The sequence below is a fragment of the Sarcophilus harrisii genome, chromosome 6 (genome assembly GCF_902635505.1).
Source record: "Sarcophilus harrisii chromosome 6, mSarHar1.11, whole genome shotgun sequence".
Taxonomy (NCBI): domain Eukaryota; kingdom Metazoa; phylum Chordata; class Mammalia; order Dasyuromorphia; family Dasyuridae; genus Sarcophilus; species Sarcophilus harrisii.
Window position 1 is genome coordinate 81875758 of NC_045431.1, and position 26935 is coordinate 81902692.

At 32.8% G+C, this 26935-nt stretch overlaps 1 protein-coding gene across 1 annotated transcript in view; it reads right to left on the minus strand.

Moving 5' to 3' along the window:
• Window positions 1–3268: 3268 nt before the first annotated feature.
• Window positions 3269–26935, minus strand: part of CTSO (cathepsin O) — a 57552-nt gene continuing 33885 nt past the window's right edge. Inside the window, exons 4-8 of the mRNA XM_003773114.4 lie at window positions 24912–25079; window positions 19721–19842; window positions 15345–15508; window positions 14294–14386; window positions 3269–5742 (exon numbers count right to left, since the gene is read on the minus strand). Of these exons, the coding sequence (XP_003773162.4) occupies window positions 5708–5742; window positions 14294–14386; window positions 15345–15508; window positions 19721–19842; window positions 24912–25079 (582 nt within the window). The 3' untranslated portion in view covers window positions 3269–5707. The remainder of the gene's footprint in view (window positions 5743–14293; window positions 14387–15344; window positions 15509–19720; window positions 19843–24911; window positions 25080–26935) is intronic.

The window sequence follows — 26935 nt, forward strand, 5'->3', positions numbered from 1 at the left end:
AAGATTGAAGGAGGGATAGATACTTTAGCTAGCTAGCCTGATGGAGAAGCCTTGAGAAACAGGGTGTTTGAGAATCAAGTCCAAGGTGGGGTTTTGGACTTGAAACTGATTGTACTGTATAGCAGGAACTGAGCTAAAATATGAATCTACTCCTGTTACTCCTCTTTAGAGACTGAGGGAAATGCAAGAGGGAAGGAGGAATTAAGCTCCCCTTTGAATACTGATTATATATTTGTAATTATACCTCTGTGTTTCTTTGTAGAAGCTAGTATGACCGTTGGGTAGTTAAATAGAACTGGGGAACAGGGGATCACACTTGGGGTAACATCACTGGTGTGTGTGTGGGGGTTGAGTCATTTGTAGAGAGCCAAATAGTCTAATCCTTCTTCAAAGTGACAGCCCTTAAAATATGTGAAGATGCCTAATAAGTTCTTCCCTTTTCCCAAATATATTAATTTTGATCTTACAATGGTTAAGTGCACAACTTACTCCTGAGCTCATGAGTTATGTTTGGTATTGTATAAATCTAAGCAAGAACTATAATTGTAAATATCTAAATGTATCTTTAAAAATGTTTTCTTTAAAATAACATTTTTATTCATTATTTAGTTCTCTCATCCTTTTTTTTTGTGGCAGGAAATTTATAGAACAACATTTATTTGAATTCTCATTGGACAGACCACCAATGTTTCTAATTTTTGCTCTCTCTCTTTACCCTCAATCTCTCTCTTCCAATTACATTAAAACAATTTTAAAAAAAGTTTTGAGTTCCAAATTCTATCCTTTCCTCCTTCCCATCCATCCCCTCTTCTCCTTAAGATAGTAAGTAATCAGATATATCTTACACATGTGCAATCATGTAAAACATTTATATATTAATCATTTTGTACAAGACTCCCAAGAAAAAGAATGAAAGTGAAAAATAGCATGCTTCACTCTCTATTCAAAAGGTAGTAGTTCTTTCATCATTAATCCTTTGGGATTGTTTTGGAAGAACCAAGTCATTGACACTTTTCACTGAATAATATGGCTATTCCTGTGTATAACATTCTCTGTTCACTTCTTTCCAGGTTTTTCTGAAATCATCCTGCTTGTCATTTTTTTATAGCACAATGATATTCCATTATAATTATATACCACAACTTGTTTAGTCATTCCACAATTGATGGACATTTTGATTTTCAATTCTTAACCATCATAAAAAGAGCTGCTATAAATATTTTTGTGCAAATAGGCCCATTTTTGGGATATAGACCTAACAGTAGTATTGCTGGAACAAAGTATTGAAGTTGGGAAGGGGGATCCCAACTTTGGAGTCACAGACTACTATCTCAAGGTGTCTCAAAAGAATTTGCAGGCTTGAACCCCTCTCCTTAGAAAAGGGGCAAAGTTTTGTTGTAATAGTAACGCCATTACAAGACTGAATTGTAAAGGAATTCAGCAGAGAAACAGAAGCAAGGAGACACATTTATTCAGCTTTTTAGCATTGATATGCTAATTCTACAGCTCATAGATAGGAAGGAATTTGGTTCTAATTGACCAGATTATCAGTCAGCAATGATTTGAGGAGTAGTTTTATTCATTATTGTCTCAGGAGTTTGATCTGTGGAACTATCTTGAGGCCAGAAACTGTCTAAGGAGTGGTCAGAACAATAACTTTCCTAGATTGGGTGTGGGGGGGCCAAAACCAGAGGACTTTAGTATCAGATAGATTTCCAGAACAGAAACCCCCTCAAATCAGGGGACCTCAAAAATCATATTACATCAAAAGGGTATGCATAGTTTTATACCTCTTTTGTTATAGTTCCAAACTGTTCTCCTAAATGGTTGGAACAGTTTACAACTCCACTACCAGTGTATTAGTGCCCCAGTTTTCCCACATGCCCTCCAACATCCATCATTTTTCTTTTTTGTTATTTTAGCCATTGTTACAGGGATAAGGTAGTACCTCAAAGTTCTTATAATCTGCATTTCTCTAACTAATACTGATTTAGAATATATTTTATATGACATATTTCTCTCTTTATAGTAGACTGGTATTCAGATGACCTGAATTTTTATGGAATTGTTTCCATTTATGCTAAGAGTGACTTTGAACAAGGGGCCATGATTAGCTAGATGTATAACCCAAAAACCAAACAAAGAAAAAAAAAACTTCAATTAATACAGCCACATTTGTGATAAAATTCAACTGGTAAGTTTTCCAAATAAGTAGTAGTTTGAATATCACTTTTTTTCAATCTGGTTTGTGTATAGAAATCTAACTTGAAAGTACAGGTAATATGATAAAGTAGAGGAATCAGAAATTTATCAGTATAGCTATCAAAGGGCCATGATATTTTTAATAACTTTATTTCATTATTTTTATTGGTTTCTGTTGTTTTTTGAATCCAGACTTGCACATTCATCAATGTAAGAACCCCCAGTGTGAGGAGCCCATTCCACTGATGTAGACTGGCAACTTACCATAGTTTATCTTAAGAGAGTTTAATCATGGATCTTAGAAGTTATGTAGTAGTATTAAGTATCTCCAGTTTGAAAGTTCTTTTTCTAGGAAGCCTTGGGTGGTTCTGATTGCTGGTCAGAAAACCAAGATTTTCATACTTTATTTAGAGTCATTTTGGATTTTTGCTTCCTTTCTTCAATCTCCCTTTAACTAAGTCAGTTGGGTCTTGGAACTTGAAACCCTCAGTCTCATTCTTTTTCTTTCTTTTTTTTTTTTTTTTGCTGAGGTAATTTGGGTTAAGTGACTTGCCCAGGGTCACACAGCTAGGAAGTGTTATGTCTGAGGCTCAGATTTGAACTCAGATCTTCCTGACTTCAAGGGTGGTGCTCTATCCACTGCGTCACTTAGCTGCCCCCCGCCCCAATCTATAAGAGTTTATTGCTGCCATCACACAAAGCATCTAGTGGGATGCCTCTCAATGTCTCTCAGTGGGAAAAATATCTTAGATTACAGTGTCAATCAAATCCATGCTGGTGTTTTCCTTTAAGCTTGCTTTAAATAGCTCAGAGTATTAGCAGGAGAGAAAATTTGCTTTTGAATTGATCTGTATGAATGTAATTCATAATATGCAAAAATGCTGATTTAAAATAGATTGCAAATGTTAGGTCCCCTCATCAATATAAATGCCCACTGTGATCATTTTTTATGGCGTTCACGTTCACTACTTTCCAGGTAGGCAGATAAGCACAGAGATAACCATCTTCATAAATACAAGCGTTTGCATACCTTTGTCTCAGAATATAAACCAGTCATTAAAATAAATTATCATATTTTAACCTTTATTACAAAGATAATCAAAACTGTGAATCCAAAAAAATTCCCAAGTAGTTCCTTACTTAAAAATTATTATCTCCAAAATTTTAAAAATCCAGAACTTTATAAATGCCCATAAAAATAAAAAAGAAGCAACAATAACAAAACATTAACAAATCAGTTGTATATTATAATACATGTGTGCTGTGCTGAATCAAGAAATGTTTTCCTGGTTTACCTGAATTGTAAAGGATTTCTACTAAAGAACCCCTGAATTTTAGAGGTCTAAGAGTGCTTGGAGATATCTAGTCCAAACTTTTTGGATAGTTTTTCTCTTTTAGTATAAAAAATTGAGCACAAACCCCCAATATGTATACTGCTGTAGTAATTATGTATACATAAAACTTATACAAAAGTAGAAATTTTTAAAGTATGAGATAAAGATTTTTTTTGAAAAACTGATTCTGCAGTCAACAGGAAACCAATGGAATTTACTAGGGAGGTGAGAGCTATGCCACTTTTGCAACTCTATAGAAGAGAAAGACTTGAAGCAGGGAGATTTATTAGGAATCTATTGTAAAGAGTCCAGGCAAGAGGTAATGATGGTCTGAACTTAGGTGGTAGCTATGTTAGCTATGTTAAGTAGAGAGAGGGGAAGAAATGCAAGAGAGATCATAGAGGTAGAAGAGACATGATTTGGTAGCTAGTTGGAAGAAATAAGAGTAACAAATGGAATGAGACACCAAAGTTGCAAATCTACAGGAAAGATGGTGGTGCTTTTGATAGCAAGAGAACTTCAAAAAAGGAGTGGATTTGGCTAGAAGGAAGAACTAATGAAATATGATTTCCAGTGCACCAAAAATGCCTGCTCATCCTATGTGACTCGGCAATTCACTGAAAATGAAAGGGATACTGGTAGTGGTAGGGTCATATTCATTGGCTGAAAAGAAGAATTGATGAAATACGATTTCCAGTGCACCAAAAATGGCTGCTCATCCTGTGTGACTCGGCAATCCACTGAAAATGAAAGGGATACTGGTAGTGGTAGGCTCTTATTCATTGGCTGGTATTTGAAGCAAAGAGTCAAAGGCTGAGGGATGCCTTCCCCTGGCCCAAGTTTATTTAGAGGACAAGGGATAAGAATAGAGGGAGTTGGGGGGAAAAGTAGAGAATCTAGATTGGCAACTATAATCCCACCCTCTACTGAGTTAATCAGTACTGAGTTAATCTCACTGAGTTAATAACAACGTTATACAACAGTCCCCTTAGTCTACTCTGGAGATTCCTGAGCTTATGCAAATTCTTCTATATAGAGAAAACTGGGATAATTATGTCAAGTCACAGTTTATTATTGGCAGGTTTAAAACCCATCTCTTGGCTAACAGTCCAAACCCCAATTATTTTTCACAATTCATCATTTCCCAAGACTAATAATTCTCCTGGCTGATTCTTGAGAGTATACCAATAAACAAACATATTCTTCCAAGGCCACTTTTGGCTAATGCAAGAAAAGAAGGACTGCCGAACCCTGATGATTTAGATTAAGGGAAGAAAAAACATTCTAAGGATGCAAAAAGAAGAAAGGATGAAATGTCTCTGTTTGAAAGTTATTGCTATTTAGAAAGTTTCATGTTGAAAGTTCTCTTATATTAAAGACTGATAGGGATTTATAGAAAAATACTTAGGGCACTTTAAAAGAGATAAGACTTTTTTCCTTTTCTTTTCCCAAAGGAAGATAAGGAATTAAGCATGGACTAGCTCAGGTGTCAGTGAGAGAAGACTCTGCTCTCACAGCACTACCAGGAAATACTACTATTTCAAATTAAAATTAGTATAGCTCAGTCAGCTAACAGACTCATGAAAAACTAATTACTGGATGAGAAGGACAATGACAAAATAGCAGGTACAAATGATCTACCAATGACCCTATGGAAGAAGGACATCACAAAGGGAAAGCCCAAGACTTCACAGGGTCAAAGAATGTCAGAGCAAGAAAAGATTGAAAGATCTAACTCCCTCATTTTATCTCTCTTTGAATCTTAAAACACTGCCATTGATGTTCCTACATCCTTATCACAGCCCATTTCTCATCATATTTCTATCTTGTTGGACTTTCTTCATCTCTGTAACTAATGCTTAATACTTGGACTTGCATGCTGAAGCCACAAAATAATGATTTGTTGAACTGAATGAATTGATTCACAGAATCTATATGTTGCAAGTCCACATAGTTTAACCTCCCACAAACTGCAGCAGGTAGAACATCGACCTGGTGTTTTCCCCTTGACTTCAGCAGGCCTGGTATTTACAAAGACACTCAGTCAATGACCACGGCTTTGAAAAACTAGTTTCTCTTAGTCCCTGTGTAGCTGAGTAACAGGACTTGAGAGTTTCTGAAGACAAAAATGTTCAGTAGTGAGGATTTCATTTTTGTGTTTCTTCCATGTATCACACAAACACTGCAGATACTGAATCTGCAATACCTAAAGGAGAAAAAAAAAGTCCTATTAGACAAACTGATTGATGAAAACAATTCTGCCTCTAAACTAACCTCTGGAATTAAATGTTTACTCAGGGATTTTTAAAAACTGGATTTGACCTTTTTTACACCAACCCACATCAGACTCTAACTGAAGCACTGGTAGATGATTAACTACTGTTATTTAAGAAAAATGACATAGCTTATTGCAATTTTGTGACTACATGTATTGAAACAAGTTGGTAGAACTCTGAGGAACAGCAAGGTCAAAATCAGGAATGTGTGTGTGTGTGTTATAAACACACACCCAAATAACAATAAAATACTTAAACAAATAGGTTTGACTAATTAAAAGATATATGGTTCACATTATCATTTAGATAATAGGACAATGAAAACAATTTAGAGGCAGCTAGTGAAGGCCTCAGTTTAAATCTGACCTCAGCTTAGCAGCTGTATGACCCTGGGCAAGTTGACCAATTTAAAAAAATAATACATTTTTATTTTTTCCAAATAATATAAAGAAAGTTTTCAAACATTCACCCTTGCAAAACTTTGTGTTCCAATTTTTTCTCCTTCCCTCTTCCCCTTCTCCCTTCTTTAGACAGTAAGTTAAATATATGCAAGCCTTCTAAACATATTTCCATATTCATAATGCAGCACACAAAAAAAATCAGAGCAAAAGGGGGAAAACACATGAAAAAGGAAAAACAAACAAACAAGCACATAAACAACAACAACAAAAGTGAAAACACTAAGCTTTGATCCACATTCAGTCTCCATAGTTTTCTCTTTGGATATGGATGGTTATTTCCATCAGTCTATTGGAATTGCCCTGAATCAACTCATTATTGAAAAGAATCACTTCCATCACAGTGATTATCATTTAATCTTCTTGTTGCTATGTACAATGTTCTTTTGGTTCTATTCTCTTCACTTAGTATCAGTTCATGATACTTTCCAGGCTTTTCTGAAATCATCCTGCTTATCATTTCTTATAAAACCATCATATTCATATACTATAATTTATTCAGATATTCTCCAATTGATGGGCATATATTCAGTTTCTAGTTCCTTGCCACTAAAAAAAGGGCTGCTGCAAATATTTTTTGCACATGTGGGTCCTTTTTCCTTTTTTTGATGTCTTTGTGATGTGATACAGACCCAATAGAGACACTGCTGGATTAAAGACTTTATTGCTCTTTGAACACAATTCCAAATTGCTCTCCAGAATGGTTACATGACTTTTCAACTCCAGCAGCAATGTATTAGTGTTTCAATTCTCCCATGCCCTCCAACATTCATCATTATCTTTTCCTACATCTTAGCCAATCTAAAGTGTGAAATAGTATTTCAGAGTTGTCTTAATGACATTTTCTTTAATCAACAGTGATTTATAGCATTTTTCAGATCACTAGAAATAGTTTTAATTTCTTCATTTGAAAATTATCTATTCATAGTCTTTGAATTTTAGTCAATTTTCTATATATTTTAGAAATGAGGCTTTTATCAGAAATGTTGGATATAAAAATCCTCCTACCCCCATCTTTCTGCTTACCTTCTAATCTTGTTTGCATTGGCTTTGTTTATGCAAAAACTTTTAAATTTAATGTAACCAAAATTATTCATTTTGCATTACATATTATTCTCTAGTTTTCCTTTGGCCATAAATTCCTCCTTTTTCCACAGATCTGAGACACAGACTATCCCTTGTTCTCCTAATTTGCTCATAATATTACCCTTTATGTCTAAATTGAACCGCATTTTAACTTATCTTTGTATAAGATGTTAGATGCTGGTTAATGCCTAGTTTCTGACGTACTATTTTCTAGTTTCCCCAGCAATTTTTGTCACATATTGAGTCCTTATCCCAGAAGTTGGAGTCTCTGGTTAATCAAACACTAAATTACTATAGTCATTGAATATTGTGTCTTGTGAACTTAAACCTATTATGCTGGTCCATTCACTACTCTGTTTCTTAGCCAGTACTGAATGGCTTTAGTGACTGCTGCTTTATAATAGTTTTAGGTTTGATACAGTTAGCCATCTTCATTTGCATATTTTTCATTAATTCTCTTGAAATTCTTGACCTTTTGTTCTTCCAGAAGAATTTTGTTATTTTTTTTCTAGCTTTATAAAGTATTTTCTTGGCAGTTTGATTGCTATGGCACTGAAGAAGTAAATTAACAAATAGAATTGTTGTTTTTATTATATTAACTCAGCCTACCCATGAGCATTTGATATTCTTCCAATTGTTTAGATCCAATTGTTTATTTTTGTGAAGTGTTTTGTAATTGTGTTCATATAATTCCTGACTTTATCTTGACATATAGAGTCCCAAATATTTTGTTATCTACAATTATTTTAAATGGAATTTCTCTATCTCTTGCTGCTGGACTTTGTTGGTAACATACAGAAATGTTGATGATTTATGTGGGTTTATTTTATAGGCTGTAACTTTGATAAAGTAGTTAATTGTTTCTAAGTAATTTCCTGTTATGAAACAAGGTGCTAAGTCAGTGGAATTGATAGAGACAATGGTTATTTAGCATGGTGTTTAACAGTTCTCTAGTTCAGTACATGTACTTAGTACTTACTATAGTTCTACAAGATTCACACTTTTGATAAGAGACCATATAAGCTTGGACAAACTCAGCCAGAATGAGAACGAGGGAAGACAGAGAAGTGGTGGTAGGCTGTCCTCCTTTGCTTCTCCACTGAAACCAAGCTTAGGAAGGCTCTCCAGAAAGCTGCCCAGCCCCAGGAAAGAGATAATAAAGGATCTGAACTATAAGAAAGCTCACTGGGCTCCGGGAAAGGAGACAAGACTTGGAAAGAGACAATAAAGGACTTTAACCTCTGGCTACTTGTATGGTGATTACTGAACTGAAACAAAGGCTGCTCCCAGAGAACCCCAAGAAAATCCCAACAAGAGAATATTACATTTTACAGACAACATTACAATTTTTTAGTTTATTCTCTAGAATTCTTTAAGTATATCATCATATCATCTACAAAGTGATAATTTTGTTTCCTCTTTACCTATTCTAATTCTTTCAATTTCTTTTTCTTCTCTTATTGCTAAAGCCAACATTTCTAGTACAATCGTATTGGCAAATACTGAGTTCTTATCCCAGAAGCTAGACTCTTTGGGTTTACTTATGAGGAATGCTTCTAGTTTATCCCCATTACATATAATGCTTGCTGATGGTTTTAGATAGATGCTACTTCTCATTTTAAGGAAAACTCCATTTATTCCTATGGTCTCTAGTGTTTTTAATAGGAATGGATGTTGTATTTTGTCGAACACTTTTTTTCTGTATCTATTGAGGTAATCATATGATTTCTGTTAATTTGATATGGTCAATTATGTTGATAGTTTTTCTGATGTTGAGCCATGCATTCCTGGTTTAAATCCTACTTGATCACATTGTATTAACTTGATGATAAGTTGCTGTATTCTCTTTGATAATATTTTATTTAAGAATTTTTGCATCAATATACACTGAAGAAATTGGTCTATAATTTTCTTTCTCTCTTTTGGCCCTCCCTGGTTTAGGTATCAGCACCATATATATGTATGTTATAAAAGGAATTTGGTAGGACTCGTTCTTCCCCTATATTTCCAGATAGTTTATATAGTATTGGAATTAATTGTTCTTTAAATGTTCAGTGAAATTCATCTGGCCCTGGAGATTTTTTTCCTTAGGAAGTTCATTAATGGCTTGTTCAATTTCTTTTTCTAAAGTGAAACTATTTTAAGTACTTTATTTCCTCATGTGTTAATCTGGGCAATCTAAATTTTTGTAAATATTCATCCATTTCACTTAGATTATCAGTTTTACTGACATACAATTAGATAAAATATCTTTTAATTATTGCTTTAATTTTTTCTTCATTAGTGTTAAGTTCACCATTTTCATTTTTGATATTGGTAATTTGGTTTTCTTCTTTCCTTTTTTCTAATCAAATTAACCAAAGATTTTTCTATTCTGTTGTTGTTGTTTTTCACTAACTCTTAGTTTTGTTTATTAGTTCAATACTTTTTTACTTTCAATTTTATTATTAATCTCTTTTGATTTTAAGAATTTCTAATTTGGTATTTAATTAGGGGTTTTAAATTTGTTCTTTTTTTCTAGCTTTTTTAGTTGCACACCCAATTCATTGATCTTCCATATAAAATTTCCCCTAAACAAGTCAAAACATTTTCAGCCTCAGTTTCCTCATCTGTAAAATGAGAATAATGTAGTAGGACCTACTTCTCAGGGTTATTGTGATGATAAAATGAAATGATATTTGTAAAGTGATTTGCAAACCTTTAAGTATTACACAAGTACTAACTATTATTATTATTAGTGGGTTGTCTTTTTAGTAAAATTTTTACGTTTATTCTTTTGAATTTGAATTGAAGCAAAATTTTAATAGTGACAAATCTACTTCTCTCCCCCAACAACCAAGAACATTGAATTAGACATGATCTGATGAACCTACAACCAATTTGAATGATTTACAAGGAAAAAAAAAAGTTTGCAATTAAATATATATAAATATATATATAACATACACACATATATATGTACATACACATAAAGGAATGATTTGCAATAAATATAGGTCTATATGTTTACATCTAGACAAATATATCCATCTGTTTGTATATATATATTTGAATAATGTTTATTTATTTGTTTTACCACCTGAGTGCTATTGCTTCTGCAAATGTACACAAAAGTTTATTTGTATATGAAGTATAAATACAAATATTAATACTTAAGTAATAATACAATTTTAAAACATGTAAATTCAATTCAATAAGCAAATATCACATGCCTAACATCAGGCCCTGAGCCAGTGAGGATACAGATAGAACAATCACTATCTGTCTCAAGAAGGATCAAAATTTTTGCAGATGATGAAATACAAGATAATTTGTGGCGGGAGGGCAGTGACAACTGTAAAGATTCAGAACACTTTTGTGATGACAGTGGTACTTGAGTCAGGAAGATTCCAAAAGGAACAGGTGAAGAGGGAGGCCATACTTGGGAAACAAGCACCAGAATTCTGCATGCAGCATTTATTCTTAACTGTAAAGGGAAAAAGCCTACCAGACCTAGTGTTTCATGGGGTAAGCTTTTGGCTGCTAACTCTGCACTGCTGAAGAAAAGAGGCAGGGACACAAAATACAAGATAAATAAGGTCCCAGATTCAGTTTTCAAAACTGGAGACTTTTTCTTGAGAACGGCATCTATTCTGGTTCTGATTCTCTGGAAGTCACCAAAGGTATTAGTGAATAAGTGGCCAGTTGTAAATGGCTACCACATGAATTATGACTCGTCTCTGGCAAACTCACAAAAGCCAATAAGAGGTCTTCTTATAAGAAGACCCTGAAAAGTTTGATCCACTCTGCATTTAGTTGGATTACATTGTGTTACTTTGAATAATTTAGTAACTATTTATTTAATGTTGACTATTTTAAATGGGGAATGATTAACATGACAAAACCACTGCTGTGGAAAGTTCAACTCAGTAGGATGAACTAGAAAGGGTTAAGACAGAAGCAAAATTCTCTAAACTGGAATAGAAATGATGGAGCAATGGGGAGAAGTGTCCATTTTGTTAAAGACTTTGCAAAAAATGAAAAGGAAGATCAAGTGATTTTGGTAAGACATTTCAAAGGCTTCAAAGTAAAAATAATAATAGCATCTTGGAGATTAAAAATTAATAGAGGGAAGTCAGAGTAGGAAGTTTAAGAAACTCTCAAGATGGAACTTTTTAAGGAAAATCTAAGAATTTGGCCCAGAACATTGAGAGTTTAAATAACTTGTCTTATGCCACAAAACCTGACACAGTTTATGTCAGAGATAAGAATTCATGACTCTAAAGGCAGTTGTCAATCTATAACACTGTGCTGTCTATCCCAAATATGTATAAAAATATAAAAGGTATCTATGTACTATTATTTTGAGAATATGGTTTAAATCAGAGATCCTTAAAGCAAAGACTGGAAACCTCTATTTGCTTTTTAAGATTTGAAAATGATTTCATTATAATCAGTTTTCTGATAAAAATTTTATTGTGATAAGAGCTTTTTCATGAGTTTCCACTAGACTGACCAAAGGCTCTATGATACATATTAAAAAGATTAAGAAGTCTTGTCTTAAATCAAAAGTCAAAGAAAAAAACTAGTAATATATTATATATTTAATACATTGCATTGTACACTATATATTATACACATATATATGTATATATGTACATAACATATGTGTATATAACATTTATAAATATTTTATATAAATATATGATTAGGCAAGTAATAAGCTAGAAATAATTTCTATATATGTATATATACATTCATATGTTATATACTTAGATATTTATACATTACTTTTACATATTGTTTATATGCTTATTTATATATTTATTTATATTACATATATTTATCATTAATATATTTATATATATTATATATATTTATAAATATTTCTGCAAGAAATAAGCTAGTAAAATTTCATATGCATACACATGTGTGTATATGTACATACACATATATTTATATATATGCTACAAAATATATAAATGTATACATTTGGGTAGGGAATACATTAGTAATCTTTTATATAAGCATATGTACACATATAATTATGTGTTATAAATAAATTTAAGCAAGGAATAAGTTAACAATTTATATATATATACATATGTATACATGTGATATATTTATATGTTGCATAATATATAGATATATATTAGGCAAAAGCTAGTAATAATTCATCTATATATATACACACACCCACATATAGATATGTATATCTACAAAGAGACAGAGACAGACAGAGAGAGAAAGAGAGAAAGTGTGTGTGAGAGAGTGAGAAAGTGTGTGACTGAGAAGAAGAGACAGAGAGAGAGAAAGAAAGAGAGGGAAGGAGGAAAGGAGGGAGGAAGGAGAAGAGGGAGAAAGGGAGGGAAGGAGAGGGAGAGACAGAGACTGACACTGAAAGAAAGTGACAGGGAGAGACAGAAAGAGACAGAGAGTGCAATTTAAACAGGTTAAATGACTAGACACAAAGATAGGGGGAGGAGAGGTAAAGACAAAGACAGTCAGACAGCAGAGCAGCGTTTTGGGGAAGTTCCTCCACACTTCACTCTAAAGTTAGATCTCCACAAGCACAGAACACTGAACATAGTAGCTATTTTTAAAACAGCTGCTGGATTGAATTAAAATGAAAATGTGGTCAGTGTGTATGAGTGATAACTCCTCCATTGCTTTGAGAGTAAACATGACATGACTGAAAATTCTGTTTAAAATTAACCATAGTAACTTATGATAGTGGTATTAAGGGAAAGATGGTTTCATCTTCCTCCCTGAACTTCCTTTTAAAGTCATTCAATAAACACTTGTTAAACACTTGCCTTGTACCAAGTACTGGGAATATAAGAAGCAAAAGACAGTCCTGGTCTCAAGAAGCTTACAGTTTAAAGGGTGAGACATAAGCAAATAAATATGTACAATCAAGCTATATACAGGATATTTAGGGAATAACTAACAGAGGGAAAGCACTAGAATTGAGAGATTGGGCAACATAGATCATGAGATTTTGTCTGAACCTTGAAGGAAGTTAGGAAGGTAGGAAGTGGAGACAAGAAGGGAAAGTATTCTAGGTGTGGGGGACAGTATTGAGAGATGGAGTATCTTGTTCTTTCTGACCTTTCCAACTATAGGAAAGATTTTACCAACTCTGAAAAACATACAATATTCATATTACAAATGCCTTATCTAGAACCTAGCTTCTTAAACTTTGGGTTATGATTCTATATGGAGTCTCATAACTGAATGTAGAAGTCACAAAATTATGATTTACTATCAACAAATTCTGATTTGTATACCTATATATTTGGGGTCACATAAAAATTTCTTGGGCAATAAGGGGTTGCAAGTGGAAAAAGTTTAAGAAACTCTGATCAAGAGGAAGGTTTTTGGGTAGAATAAATCCCTCTTCCCTTTCCCTCTCTCCTTTTTTCCCTCCCTCCCTCCTTCCTTCCCTCCTCTCCCCTCTATTTCTCTCCCTCTCTCTCCCTTCTTTCCTTGCCTCTCTCTCTCTCTCTGTATCACTGTCTCTGCTCTTCTCTTGTCCCTTAATTATCTGGTTAATGTATACAAATTAACATTCCTTAAAGTCTAATAAAATTAAAAAAATAAAATTTTGTAAACCAGAGTTTAATTAAAGAATGGATTCCAGCTTGTGATACAAGGGAAAACTTACTAATTAGAACTATCCAAATATGAAATGGGATGCTTTGGGGGAATTCATGTAAAGTCCATAGGATTACTTGATGGGTATTCTATAGAAGCAACACTTCAACTTATGGGATGGACACTAGAATTTGGTGCTCAGGATAAATTCATTTGAGAGAGAGGGAAGAGTTCAGATCTTAATTAGATGATCTCTGAAATCTCTCCCCATGGACAATTTATAGTTTCTATCCATTCAATAGATATAAAGACTCTGTCTTATCATTTAGTTTGAATTTGAGGGCATAAACATGAGACTTACCACAAATATTAGCTCCCATTTTAACAAAGGCATAACCATCTACTCCCCAGGAAGTACCCCATGAGTTCCGTACTATCCAATAAGGAGTATTTCCTATAAAAACAAGAAAGGAGAAACAATGCAAAAAAATGACTAAAACATTTTTAGGACAATAAAAGTGTTTTAAGGGTGGATAACTATATCAGAGCAAAACTTAAAGATATTAGTTAATGCTAATTTAGTGTTTTTTTCTCTAAAACATTTAGGATTAAGTAATTTGCCCAGAGTCACACAACTAGCATTGTAAATACTTTATAATAGTGGATGCTTAATAAATATCTTGAATTTTTTTCATTCATTTTTATTTCATTTTTCTCAATTACATGTAAACAAAAATTATAACATTCATTAATTTTTTTTAAAGTTCTGAATTCTCTCTCTCTTTTCCTTTCCTTAAAGATAGACAATTTGATATAGATTACATACACGAGATCATGAAAAACATTTCCACATTAGCCAAGATGTAAAAGAAAATGCAAAATGTCTTGAACTGTTAATAATGGCTTATGGTACTTTAAAGTTTACAAAGCACTTTACACATGCAATTTAATTTGATCTTCACAACAACATTATGAGGCAGTTGTTCTTTTTATCCCATTTTACAGATGAGGAGACTGAGGCTGAAAGTGTTTAAATAATTTGCTCAGAGTTCCATAGCTAACAACCTTCAAATTCAGATCTTACTGATTCCAGGTCTACTACTATATTCACTGTACTTCCTAGTCATCTACTGAAAATAGAATAAAGTGAAAAAGGAAAAAAAAAGAAAATTAGAGAGACCCAGGAAAGGGGAAAATCAGGCATTGCAAAGGATGTAACACAATACTGAGGGACTTGAGTATTATTATTGATATATTTCTATGAAGAATTACTAATTGAAAGCAGTTTTTAATAAGGAATTAACTTGGAGTTAGCGTCACTGTAAAGAATATACCCCTAATAAGAAACAGTTTATAGAAAACTGGGAAATTTCTGCTTCCTAAGAAAAGACATGTCAGATAGAAAGATATACCTGTTTTGTCAAAACCAGTTATGAGAACGGCATGATTGGCTTCTCCACTGGAACAGTGATGCTGGATTATTCCTCCGAGATAATCCTGCCAACTTATTGCATCCACTATCACAGCTAAGGGGCCATAGGCAAGGAGTACTTTGGCCATTTCATCCTCTTTATCACTAGGAAGGAAGAGAAACTATGGTACTAGTAGGTTTAATATGTCTCAAGATTGAAGATTTTTAATTCAAGATAACCATGAAAAAAGAATGCTGGATTTGATATTCAAAGATCTGAGTTTTAACAATGGCTGTATCATAAGAAATAACAACCGTAATAATGATTGCTTCTAACATTTACAAATTTGCAAAACATTTTATATATGTTACCTTACTTCAGCTTCACTACAATCAAGTGAGGTAGAAATTATTATTCCTCGTTTTGGTCATGTATACTTATTGTGTATCTAATTTATATTTTAATGTATTTAACATCTACTGGTCATCCTGTCATCTGGGGGAGGGGGTGGGGGGGTAAGAGGTAAAAAATTGGAACAAGAGGTTTGGCAATTGTTAATGCTGTAAAGTTACCCATGCATATCTCCTGTAAATAAAAGGCTATTAAATTAAAAAAAAAGAGGTTATTATTATTCCTAATTTACAAATAGGGAAAGTGAGGCTGAGAGATCAAGCAACTTATCTAGAATCATCTAGCTGGTACATTCTGTGGCAAGATTTCAACTACCATATAATAAAAATGATAATACATAAATTAACACATTTTGTCCTAAACCAACCAGTCTAACAAGGGGACACTAGACAAAGTAGACAAAATAATAAAACTCATTTGTTGAAGAAAACAAAAAAGAATTTATGAGAGAATAATGTATGTGTGTGTGTCAGTATGAATAAAGGGGAGAAAAACACTTTTAGTCCTCAAATTATACTATAAAGTAGTAACCATCAAAACCATTTGGTACTGGTTAATGGTAGAAAAATAACTCAGCAAACAGAATAGGTTAAGAAATATCAGAAAAAATTTGTTGTTTGCTATTTTTTCCCTTTCTTGTGGTTTTTTCTTTTGATCTGATTTTTTTTTCTTTTTTGCACAGCATCGTAAATATAGAAATATGTTTAGAAGAATTGAATGTTTAATCTTTATCAGATTGCTTGCTATCTTGGGGAGGGGAGAGAGGAGGAGAGGGAGAAAAAATTGAAATACAAGGTTTTGGAAAGAAAGAAAAGAAGAAAAAAAAATATCACAAACAAATTGTACCCTAGTGCTCAACAAAACCAGGAACATAAATGACTTGTTAAAAAGAACTTTTTACTTGTAAAGACTCTAGGAAAACTATAAAGAAGTTTGGAATAAATTAAGTTTAGATTAATCCCACATACTATATATCACAATAGACTCAAAAATGGATAATTAATCAATTAAAATATCTTATCAAGAGTAAAAAGAAAATTAAAATAATCAAATCAGGAACTTTTCAGAGTTATGGCTAGGGAAAGAATTTGTTTTAAAATTTTTACTTGGTATCTTTTGCTTTTATACTATTTTCACCATAAAGCAATTCCTTTTAAGGAGTAAAAAAATCAGTTCAGTAAAACCAATCCATACATTAATCAAATATGACTTTTTATCAGCCAGTGTAGTTACCTATATCTCTGGAAGAAAAGGAGGTATATTACTCAAATCTTTCATTGAGTTTTGAGTTTATTTTTTCAATTTATGTTGTAGTAGCTATGTATATTATTTTTCTAGTTCTGCTTACTTATTTTGCATCACTTAATATAAGTCTTCTGGTGCATCCCTATAGTTTTTTTTTAATTGATCTTTCTTTTATATCATAGTAATATTTCATTGTCTTTTTATTTTTTCTAAAACTATGATTTGTTTACTTATTTCCCAAGAATTAGTCACCTTTTTTATTTCTTGGTCCTTCAGACCAAAACAAGCAAACAAACTCATATTGCTATAAATTTTTTGATAATTATTTGACCTTTCTCCCCCCCTCCCATTATTACTTTTTTTGACCTTCTTTGGATAATAGTGCAGTCAAAAACTAGGGACATTTTAGTCATTTTTAATAGCATGATTCCAAATTAACGTCCATTTTTTGGGCCATTCATAGTGTCCAACTCTTAAGATAATGGAATGGTTTGCTATTTCCTTCTCCAGCTCATTTTACAGATAAGGAAACTAAGGCAATCAGGATTAAGAGATTTGCCCAGCTATGGTCACACATCTAGTAATTGAGAATAGATCTGAACTCATGAAAATGAGTCTTCCTAATTCCAAGTCCAGTGCTCTACCCACTGTACCACCCAACTGCCCCCAAATTACCATCCAGCATGTACTAATTCATTCCTTTTCCAATAACACCTAACTAAGTCTTTCCACAGTTGCTACAACATTGTCAACTCTCATCTTTTGCCTTGTTTGTCATTCTAGTGGGGATGTTAAGTCAAACCTCAAAGCAGTTTGATTTGTATTTCTCTTGTTATTAGTGATATGAAACAGGTAAGCTTTCATATAGTTCTTAGTAGCTTCCAATTCTTTTAAAAATTGTTTGTTCATATCCTTTGAGACAACTAAGTGGCACAGTGGATAATACTGGGCCTGGAATCAGGAGGACCTGAGTTCAAATTTGTATTTATCTAATAATAGTAAGAGATATGAAAGTGATATGAAACAGGCAATGGATCTGAGTTCAAATCCATCCTCACTTAGTTTGTGTCCCCAAACTTAATCTGTTTGCTTCAGTTTCCTCATCTGCAAAATGGGGATAATAATAGCACCTACCTCCTAGATTTGCCTTGAGAATCAACTGAGATATTAATTTCAAAGTGGTTAGCGCAGTGTCTGGCATGTAGTAAGTACTATTGTATGTATTTTATGGTTCAGTCAGTTTAGTCATGTTTTTCTTGGCAAAGATACTGGAACACTTTGCTGTGTCCTTTTCCAGATCATTTTACAGATGAGAAAACTGAGGTAAAAAGGGTTAAGTGAGTGCTCAGGGTCTCAAAATTGGTCTTTAAAAGGTAAAAGGGAAGAGATAATTTTCACTCTTTGTCTTTTGCATTCTACAGAAAATATGACAACTTTGTGGCATTTTCTCTTGAAGTTATTTCAGGAGCAAGGGAGACCTCTCCCCAGTAACCTATGATGGCTGGGCTGTTCCCGTATGGTCTCTTTCTTCTGCTCCATTTCTTCCTCTCAGGATGTTACTGAAGGACAATCAATAGTTCAGTCTTGGGAGTAATCTTCTGGGTTTGAGAAGTTTGAGTTTTTTCAGTAAAAACTGCCTGGAAGTTTTCCTCAACAAAATCATTCTTGGAGAAGATAATCACTGAGAGAAAGGTGGGCCCAAGGCTGGGCTTGACTTGGCAGATGATGTGGATCTTTAGAGAATTATTCAGATTGTGCAGAGCCAAGGTCTACTCAGCAGTCCTAGAAAACGTTTCATACTTTGGAGTTTTAACTTCTAAAGTACTCCTGGGAGATCATAAGAGTAATTATATTTTAATATATCAAGTTTTAAGTCTTTAACAACATTACATTTTTGAATCTTTTATGTCTTAAATATGGAATGACGGAAATGGGAGAAATAAAGACCAGCTTCTTTGTTGTTATTGTTGGTAATAGTTAGCTAGGTAACTCTGGATAGTAAAGGGCCTGGAGTCAGGAACATAATTTATATACAGACTCACTAACTATGTGATCCTGGGCAACTCACTTAACCCCATATATCTCAGTTTCCTCATCTGTAAAATGAATTGGAGAAGAAAATGACAAATCACTCTAGAATCTCTGCTGAGAAAACCCCAAATGGGGTCATAAAGAGTTGGGCATGAATGAAACTAGTGAACAATAAAATTAGGGGCTGGATCCAGGTTGTTTTTATGTATTTAAAGAAAAACTAGATCAGTTTGATGTAGAGAAGACTGGATAGAGGAGGTTGGGAGATATTTTGGAGGCTACTGCAATAGTTCAGGTAGGTAATAATGACAGTCTGGATAATCATAATAGGATAACTGAGGAGAGGATAGATGTAAGAGTATGAAAATGAAAAAAAGTATAAAAATGATAGTATGAATAGAACTTGATAACTATCAGTATGAATAGAACTAACTCATGAGAGAAACGGAAGTGTCAAAGACAACTCTAAAATTTTGCAGCTGAGAGAATAGTGATTCCAGTGCCAGAAATAGTTATGTAAAATAGAAAAATCTGTTTTGAAGATAAAGATCTTAGGCATGGACAGCCAAGTTATTAGGATGTATCAGATATAGTAATATGTTTTACAGAATTAATATAACAGAGATAAGTTACATGTACCTTTGTTGAATACAAGGAACAAAAAACAAAATACAACTGGGAATAGTTACCTGAAGTCATAAGAAGAGTAACCTTTGATGGAAACACCCGCATGTGATCCAGAAAAGTAATGACATAATCCAGTTTGAGCTTTAAAAGAATATTCTGAATCTCTCACCAATCTTACCTGAGTCTAAAAGAAAAAAAATCACAATAAATGATTGTCTTGAAACCTAAAATGATATGAACTTTGATCATAATTATTATAAAAATAATAAATCATGAGATTGAGAGCTACAAGGAATTTAGACTTCTAACTTCTTTATTTTATAGATGTTGAAAGTGATACCAAAAGGTGAGCTGACTAAGGTCACACAGGTATCAAGATGCAGATTCTTAGACTGCAAATTCAGTACTATATTTCAAATTTAGATACATTACATTTGTCAAAATAATTGAATTTCAACTTTGCCACTGTGAGCTTTTTACTGTTACTCTGATCTTTAGTTCTTTTTTTTGGCTGGGGTGTAGGTGGGAGAAGGAGAAAGGAAAAGAAATTAATCTGATCAGACTATTTTCTTGGTCTACCTATGATAAATTAATATTTTTTTCTAATTATTTAGATTGGACTTTATTTGTGCAAAAAAGTGTTTTGTAATTGTTTTCCTGTAGTTCCTGGGTTTTTCTTGGTAGATAGACTACCATGTATTTTATATTATTTACTTCTTTTTATACTTAATCTACAGTTAAAAGGAATTTCTCTTTCTATCTCTCAATGTTGGGATTTTTTTTGGTAATTGATAGAAATGTTGATCATTTATGTGGGTTTATTTTACATCTTGCAACTCTGTTAGTTATTTCAATCAGTTTTTTTTTTTTTAGTGACTTCTCTAGGATTTTCTAAATATACCATTATATCATCTGCAAAGAGTGACAGCTTTGTTTCCTTACTGCCTATTTTAATTTCTCCAATTTCTTTTTTTCTCTTTTTGCTACAGCTAACATTTTTAGTGCAATGCTGAATAATAGTGGTGATAATGGGAATTATTTTTCACATTGAATTTATTGAGAAGGGTTTTAGCTTATTCCCATTACAGACAAAGCTTGCTGATGATTTTAGATAGATACAATTTATAATTTTAAGGAAAGTTCCATTTATTACTATGCTCTCTAGTGGTTGTTTTTTTCTTTTAAACAGGAGTGGGTTTTATTTGGTCAAAACCTATTTCTCCATCTACTGAGATAATTGTATGATTTCTGTTTATTTTTGCTATTTATATAATCAATTATGTTGATAGTTTTTCTAAAACTGAATCAGTTCTTTCTTGTGTAAATACTACCTTATCATGATGTAAGATTTTAGTGATATGCTGCTATAATCTCATTGCTAGTATTTTATTTAAAATTTTTGCATCAGTATTCATTAGGGATATTAGTTTATGCTTGTCTTTCTCTGTTTTGGCTTTTCCTGGTTTAGGTATCAGTACCATATTTGTATTCATAGGAGGAATTTGGTAGAATTCCTTTTCCTATTTTTCCAAATAGTTTACATACTATTGGAATTAATTGTTCTTTAAATATTTGGTAGAATTCATTTTTGAATCATCAAGCCCCATGGACATTTTCTTGGTAAGTTTACTAATGGCTTGTTCAATTTCTGTTTCTCAGATGGGTTTTTTTAAGTTTTCTATTTTCTTTTCTGTTAATCTGAGGAATTTATATTTTTTATAAAAATTCATCCATTTCAGATTCAGATTGCCAGATTTATTGATATGCAATTGGACAAAATGCCCCTAATTATTACTTTTATTTCCTCTTCATTAGTGGTGAATTCACCCTTTTCAATTTTGATACTGGTAAATTAGTTTTTTGATCATTTATTTTGAAAATTTGAATTCCAAATTGTCTCTCTTCCTTGCTTTCTACCTACCTCTCAGTGAGAAGGCAAGCAATTTCAACATAGGCTATTTATGTGCATTCATGCAAAACATTTCCATATTAGCAATGTTATGAAAGAAAATATAGACAAAATAAACCCTCAAGAAAAATAAAGTTAAAAAAAAGTATGCTTCAATCTGTATTAGATACCATCAGTTCTTTCTCTGAAGATGGAAAGCATTTTTCACCTTAAGTCTTATCAAAGTTTTTTGGATCATTATATTGCTGAGAATAGGCAAGTCATTCACTGCTGGTCATCCTATAATATTAATCCTATAATACTGACCATCATATGTGTGGTACATTTCACTTTTTTTTTGCTAAGGTGACTGGGGCTAAGTGATTTGCTCAGGGTCACACAGCCTGGAAGTGTTAAGTGCCTGAGACCAGATTTGAACTCAGGTCCTCCTGACTTCAGGGCTGGTACTCTCCATTGCACCACCTAGCTGCCCCAGTACATTTCACTTTGTATCAACTCATGGAAACCTTTCCAGGTTTTTCTGTTTCTCTTTTTAAATCAATTTAGCCAATGGTTTATCTATTTATCTATCTATTTATTTACTAATAAAACCAGCTCCTACTTTTATTTATTAGTTCAATACATTCAATTTTATTAATATCTCTTTTGATTTTTAGGATTTCTAATTTGATATTTAATTGAGGATTTTAAATTAATTTTTTGTGGTTTTTTTTAGTTGCATGTCTAACTTATTTATCTGTTCTTTCTCTGTTTTAAAGATATAAGAATTTAGAGTTATAAATTTTCTCTACATGCTGCTTTGGCTACTTTCCATAAATTTTGGTATCTTGTCTCATTGCTGACATTTTCTCTAATGAAATTGTTGATTGTTTCTATGATTTATTATTTGACCTACTACTTTAAAATTAGATCATTTAGTTTCCAATTAATTTTAATCAATCTTTCCAAGGCCCTTTAATAAATCTAATTTTAACTGCATCATGATCTGAAAAGGATACATTATTTCTGTCTGTTTGCTTTTGTTTCTAAAGTTTTTATGCCTTATTATATGATCTTTTTTGTGTGTGCAGGTGCCATATCTTTTTCAATCAGATTTATTTTTGCTTTTTCTTTGAGATCATGACTGATAATCACCCCTTCTTTTTTTTTTTTTTTAACTTCAACTGAAACATAGTACATTCTGTTCCAGTCTTTTATCTTTCCTCTGTATGTGTATATTGGCTTCAAATGTGTTTCTTGTAAACAATATATTACAGGATTATGGTTTTTAATTTAGTCTGCTATCTGCTTCTATTTTATAGGTAAACTCATCCCATTTCCATCCCCTACCTCCCTCAATCTGCCCTCCATTCTATCAACTTCTCATCCTTCTTTTGTTCCCCTCCCCTTCTACTTCCCTATAGGGTAAGATAAATTTCTATACCCAAGTGAATGTGTATGTTATTCCCTCTTTTAGTCAAATCAGATGAAAAAAAGATTCAAACAATGCTTACCCTACTGCCTTCTTTCCTTCCTTTGTAAAGGTCTTTTGTGCTTCTTCATGTGAGATAATTTATCCTATTCTACCTTTCCCTTCCCTCTTTTCCCATCTCAATCTTTAATTTTTCTTTTGTATCATCCCATCTAAATCAATTTATATCTATACCCTCTGTCTATCTATATTCCCTCTAATTGTCCTAATAGTGACACAGGTCTTAAGAGTTACACATATCATCTTCCCACATGTGGATATAAATAGTTTAGCTTTATTGAATAACTTACGTTTTCTATTTTCTGTTAACCTTTTTTTATTCTCTTGACTCTTATATTTGAAAAGCAAACTTCCTATTTAGCTCTGGTATTTTCAAAAATTTGAAAGTCCTTTATTGACTATCCATTTTTCCCCCTGAAGGATTATGCTTAGTTTTTCTGGTAAGCAATTCTTGGATGATATTCAAGATTCTTTGGCTTTTGGAATATCACGGTCTAAAATTTCTATCCTTTTTGCAGAAGTGCTAGATCCTATGTAATTCTGACCATGTGGCTCCTTGATATCTAAATTGTTTCATCCTGGCTGCTTGCAATATCTTCTTGAGCTGAGAGTTCTGAAATTTGGCTCTTTATATATATATATGTATCAAGGAAAACTGTCCTTATACCCTAGAGCCACAGGATAAAATAGTAATATAATTAAATATAATTAATTTAGTAATATCTTTAAGTGTAGATCTATGTATATGTATATAGACATATGAATATTTGTATGTATATAGCTATATAGGCAGATTTTTTAAAAGATGTCATCCAGACTCTTATTTTGATCACTGCTCATGCTTTAATTTTCCAGATTAATTGTTCTTCCAATGAGATATTTCACTTTTTCTTTTATTTTTTCACACTTTGATTTGGTTTGGTTGATTCTTGATATCTAATAGGGTCATTAGCTTCCACTTACCCAATTCTAATTTTTAAGGAACTATTTTCTTATACTTTCTTTTCAATTTGGTCAATTCTATTTTTTAAGGAGTTGTTTTCTTTGGTGAATTTTTTCCATTTTTTTTCTAGCTTATTACCTAGCTGTTCTCTCTCTTTTTTTTTTCATGATTTTCTTGTATCACTCTCATTTCTTTTCACATTTTACCTTTCTTATTTAATTTTTGAAGTCCTTTATTGAGTTCTTTTTGGGAGTTCTCTTTGGACCTAAGACCAATTCATATTTCTCTATGAAGCTTTGCATATAGGCATTTTGACATTGCTGTTATCTTTTTAGTTTTTGTTATGATCTTTTTTCTACGCTCAAGGTTTGTTTGTTTGATCTGTTTTGATTTTTGCTCATTTTCTCAGCTTATTTCTTGACTTTTAAAGTTATTTGAAAGGAATTTTGGGAAAGTTCAGGTAAATTCTCCTTTTCTCCACTATCTTGTCTCCACCCAAAACCCTCATTTTATAGATGAAAAAACTGAGTTTGAGAGAGATTAAGTGACTTCCCAGGTATAGTATCAAGCCTTATTGATTCAATGTCCAGCATTCTATCCATGTTTCCTTTCTGATTACTACATAAAGGGCCTTAACCAATCACAATCTTCTGGACAATGTCCAATTATGCCCATCCTAAAATGTGGTAGGGATTGAAGTGAGCAGGGCTGGACTGTGGTCCTTATCTGGACGTAGTCTGATCAGGGAACAGGTCAGCAGGACTATCCTTTCATGTGCTTTAGAACCAATGACTCAAGTTTAGCAGAGCCCATATGCAAATTCTGTAAATTAAGTTAATGACGTGACTATATGCAAATTGTATTTCTATATGTTCAACAAATAAAGTATAGCAGTAGGTAATAATCAGGAAGAAGTGAAAAATGGCATACCTTATTTAGCCAGTTTAAGGCATTAACAGTAGACCCACCACTGCAGCCAAAATTATTATACGAACAGTCAATGACTTGTTGGACACTTAAGTCTTCCAATGATTCCCCTTTGATTGCATAGGCAGATTCGATTCCACCCACGACACTAAAGGCCCAACATCCTCCACACTATTAAAAAAAAAGAGTATTATTTATTACCAGCTCAACCCATATTCTGAGCAAAATTAAAATTTAAGTCGAACTACAGAAATCTGTCTCAAGTTCTGTCCATGGTGGCCATATGCTGAAGAAGACCTTGGATACATACAGGTGATAATGTATTTGAATGAGAGCACAGCAGCTAGACTAGGGTTCAGAACAGATTGGTTCTGTCACTATTTGTGTGATCTTGGAAAGTGGGTTTACTTCTTCCTTTTTTCTTTTCTTTCTTTTTCCTTTTCAATAGTATTTTATTTTTCCAAATACATGTAAAGATAGTTTTCAACATTCATTTTTATAAGACTCTGTGTTCCAAATTTTTCTCCTTATTTCTCCTCTCCCCAAGCCAGCAAGCAATCAGATAAAAGTTAAATGTGTGCAATCCTTTTAAACATATTTCCATGTTTGTCATATTGTACAAGAAAAATCTTATTTAACTTCTTCATGGCTATTATTTCCTCCTCAGCCAAATGGCGGTAATATTTGTCCCATCAACCTCACAGAATTGACAAACAAAGAGAATTGAGAAATGTAAAAACTTACGAAAAGATTGCTGGGTCTTTCCACTATAGTACTACCTGTGTTCTCCAAGTTGATGCTGATTGAATAAAAACTCATACAGATTCTCCCAAGTTAGAAGGGTTTTGAATATGAACTTAGCAACGGAACAATCTGGCTAACCTCAGAAAGGAGGTGATCTACATTACAAGGAGTACCACAGATTATTTTTTTTAGTACTAAAGCTCAACATATTGTTTGCATTATTAATATTTGAGCAGATACTGCCAAAAACAATAACAAATCAACTAACCATTGGGAAATCAAATCTTTACACATTTTGCAGAAGAAACTGTTTTTTATCTTTGTAGTCATGCGTTTACACTTAGAATTATTCAGATATAGATACATACATCTATGATAACTCACTTTTTTGGAAGTCATATAGAAAACTTTCTTCATAACAGTCCAAAGAAACAGAGCAAGTAATATTTGCTTTATTATATAGAGAACAGACTAATTATACCAGACCCACAAGTTAGAATAATGAACATACTGTTTTGAAACAACCAAGCTACACATAAACACTGTCATATCAGCCACAAACCAGAGAATTAGTCTTTCAATTAGAATCTTTCAGATTATCAAATCTTCTCCTCTAAGGTTTTTTCCATTAAAAAACTTACAGCAAATGTTTTGGAAGGAGGAAGAAATCATTCTGAATATCCTTAAAATCATAAGCTGGTATCTTCCAACTCTACCCAGAAATAAAAAGAATTGTGAAATTCATCAAGATACTTTCTTCTTTTTCTTTCTCCATTCTTTACTTTAGAGAAGAGGCTGATGACAAAGGTTCTAGGACAATTAAAATAATAGATGTGGTGCAGAAGAAAGAAAATTGGCTCTGAAGTTAACACTTAATAATCTTAACCTATTCTGACTTCCATGTTTCCAGTTGTAAATATAAGGGCATTGATTTACATGGCCTCTGAAGTAACTTCCAGCTCTAGATTTTTTCTCTGCCTATGACATAATATCTTGATGGTTTAGCTTCTTTTACTGTGTGTCTCCTTTCTATCAAGTTGAACACTTTCAGATCTTCTGGTTATATGCAAATTCTTATATATTCTATGTTTTGACAGATATTCTATACTGAATAATTTCAGTAGTAACCAAGATTTTGTTGTTGTTGGTACTTCCCCACAAGCATGAATACACATGTATGTATATATTTCATATGTTTCATTTTTGCATACATGTGTGTATTTGCATGTGCCTATATGTAGCACACATCCATATATGTATATATATACATAAAAGTATTTATA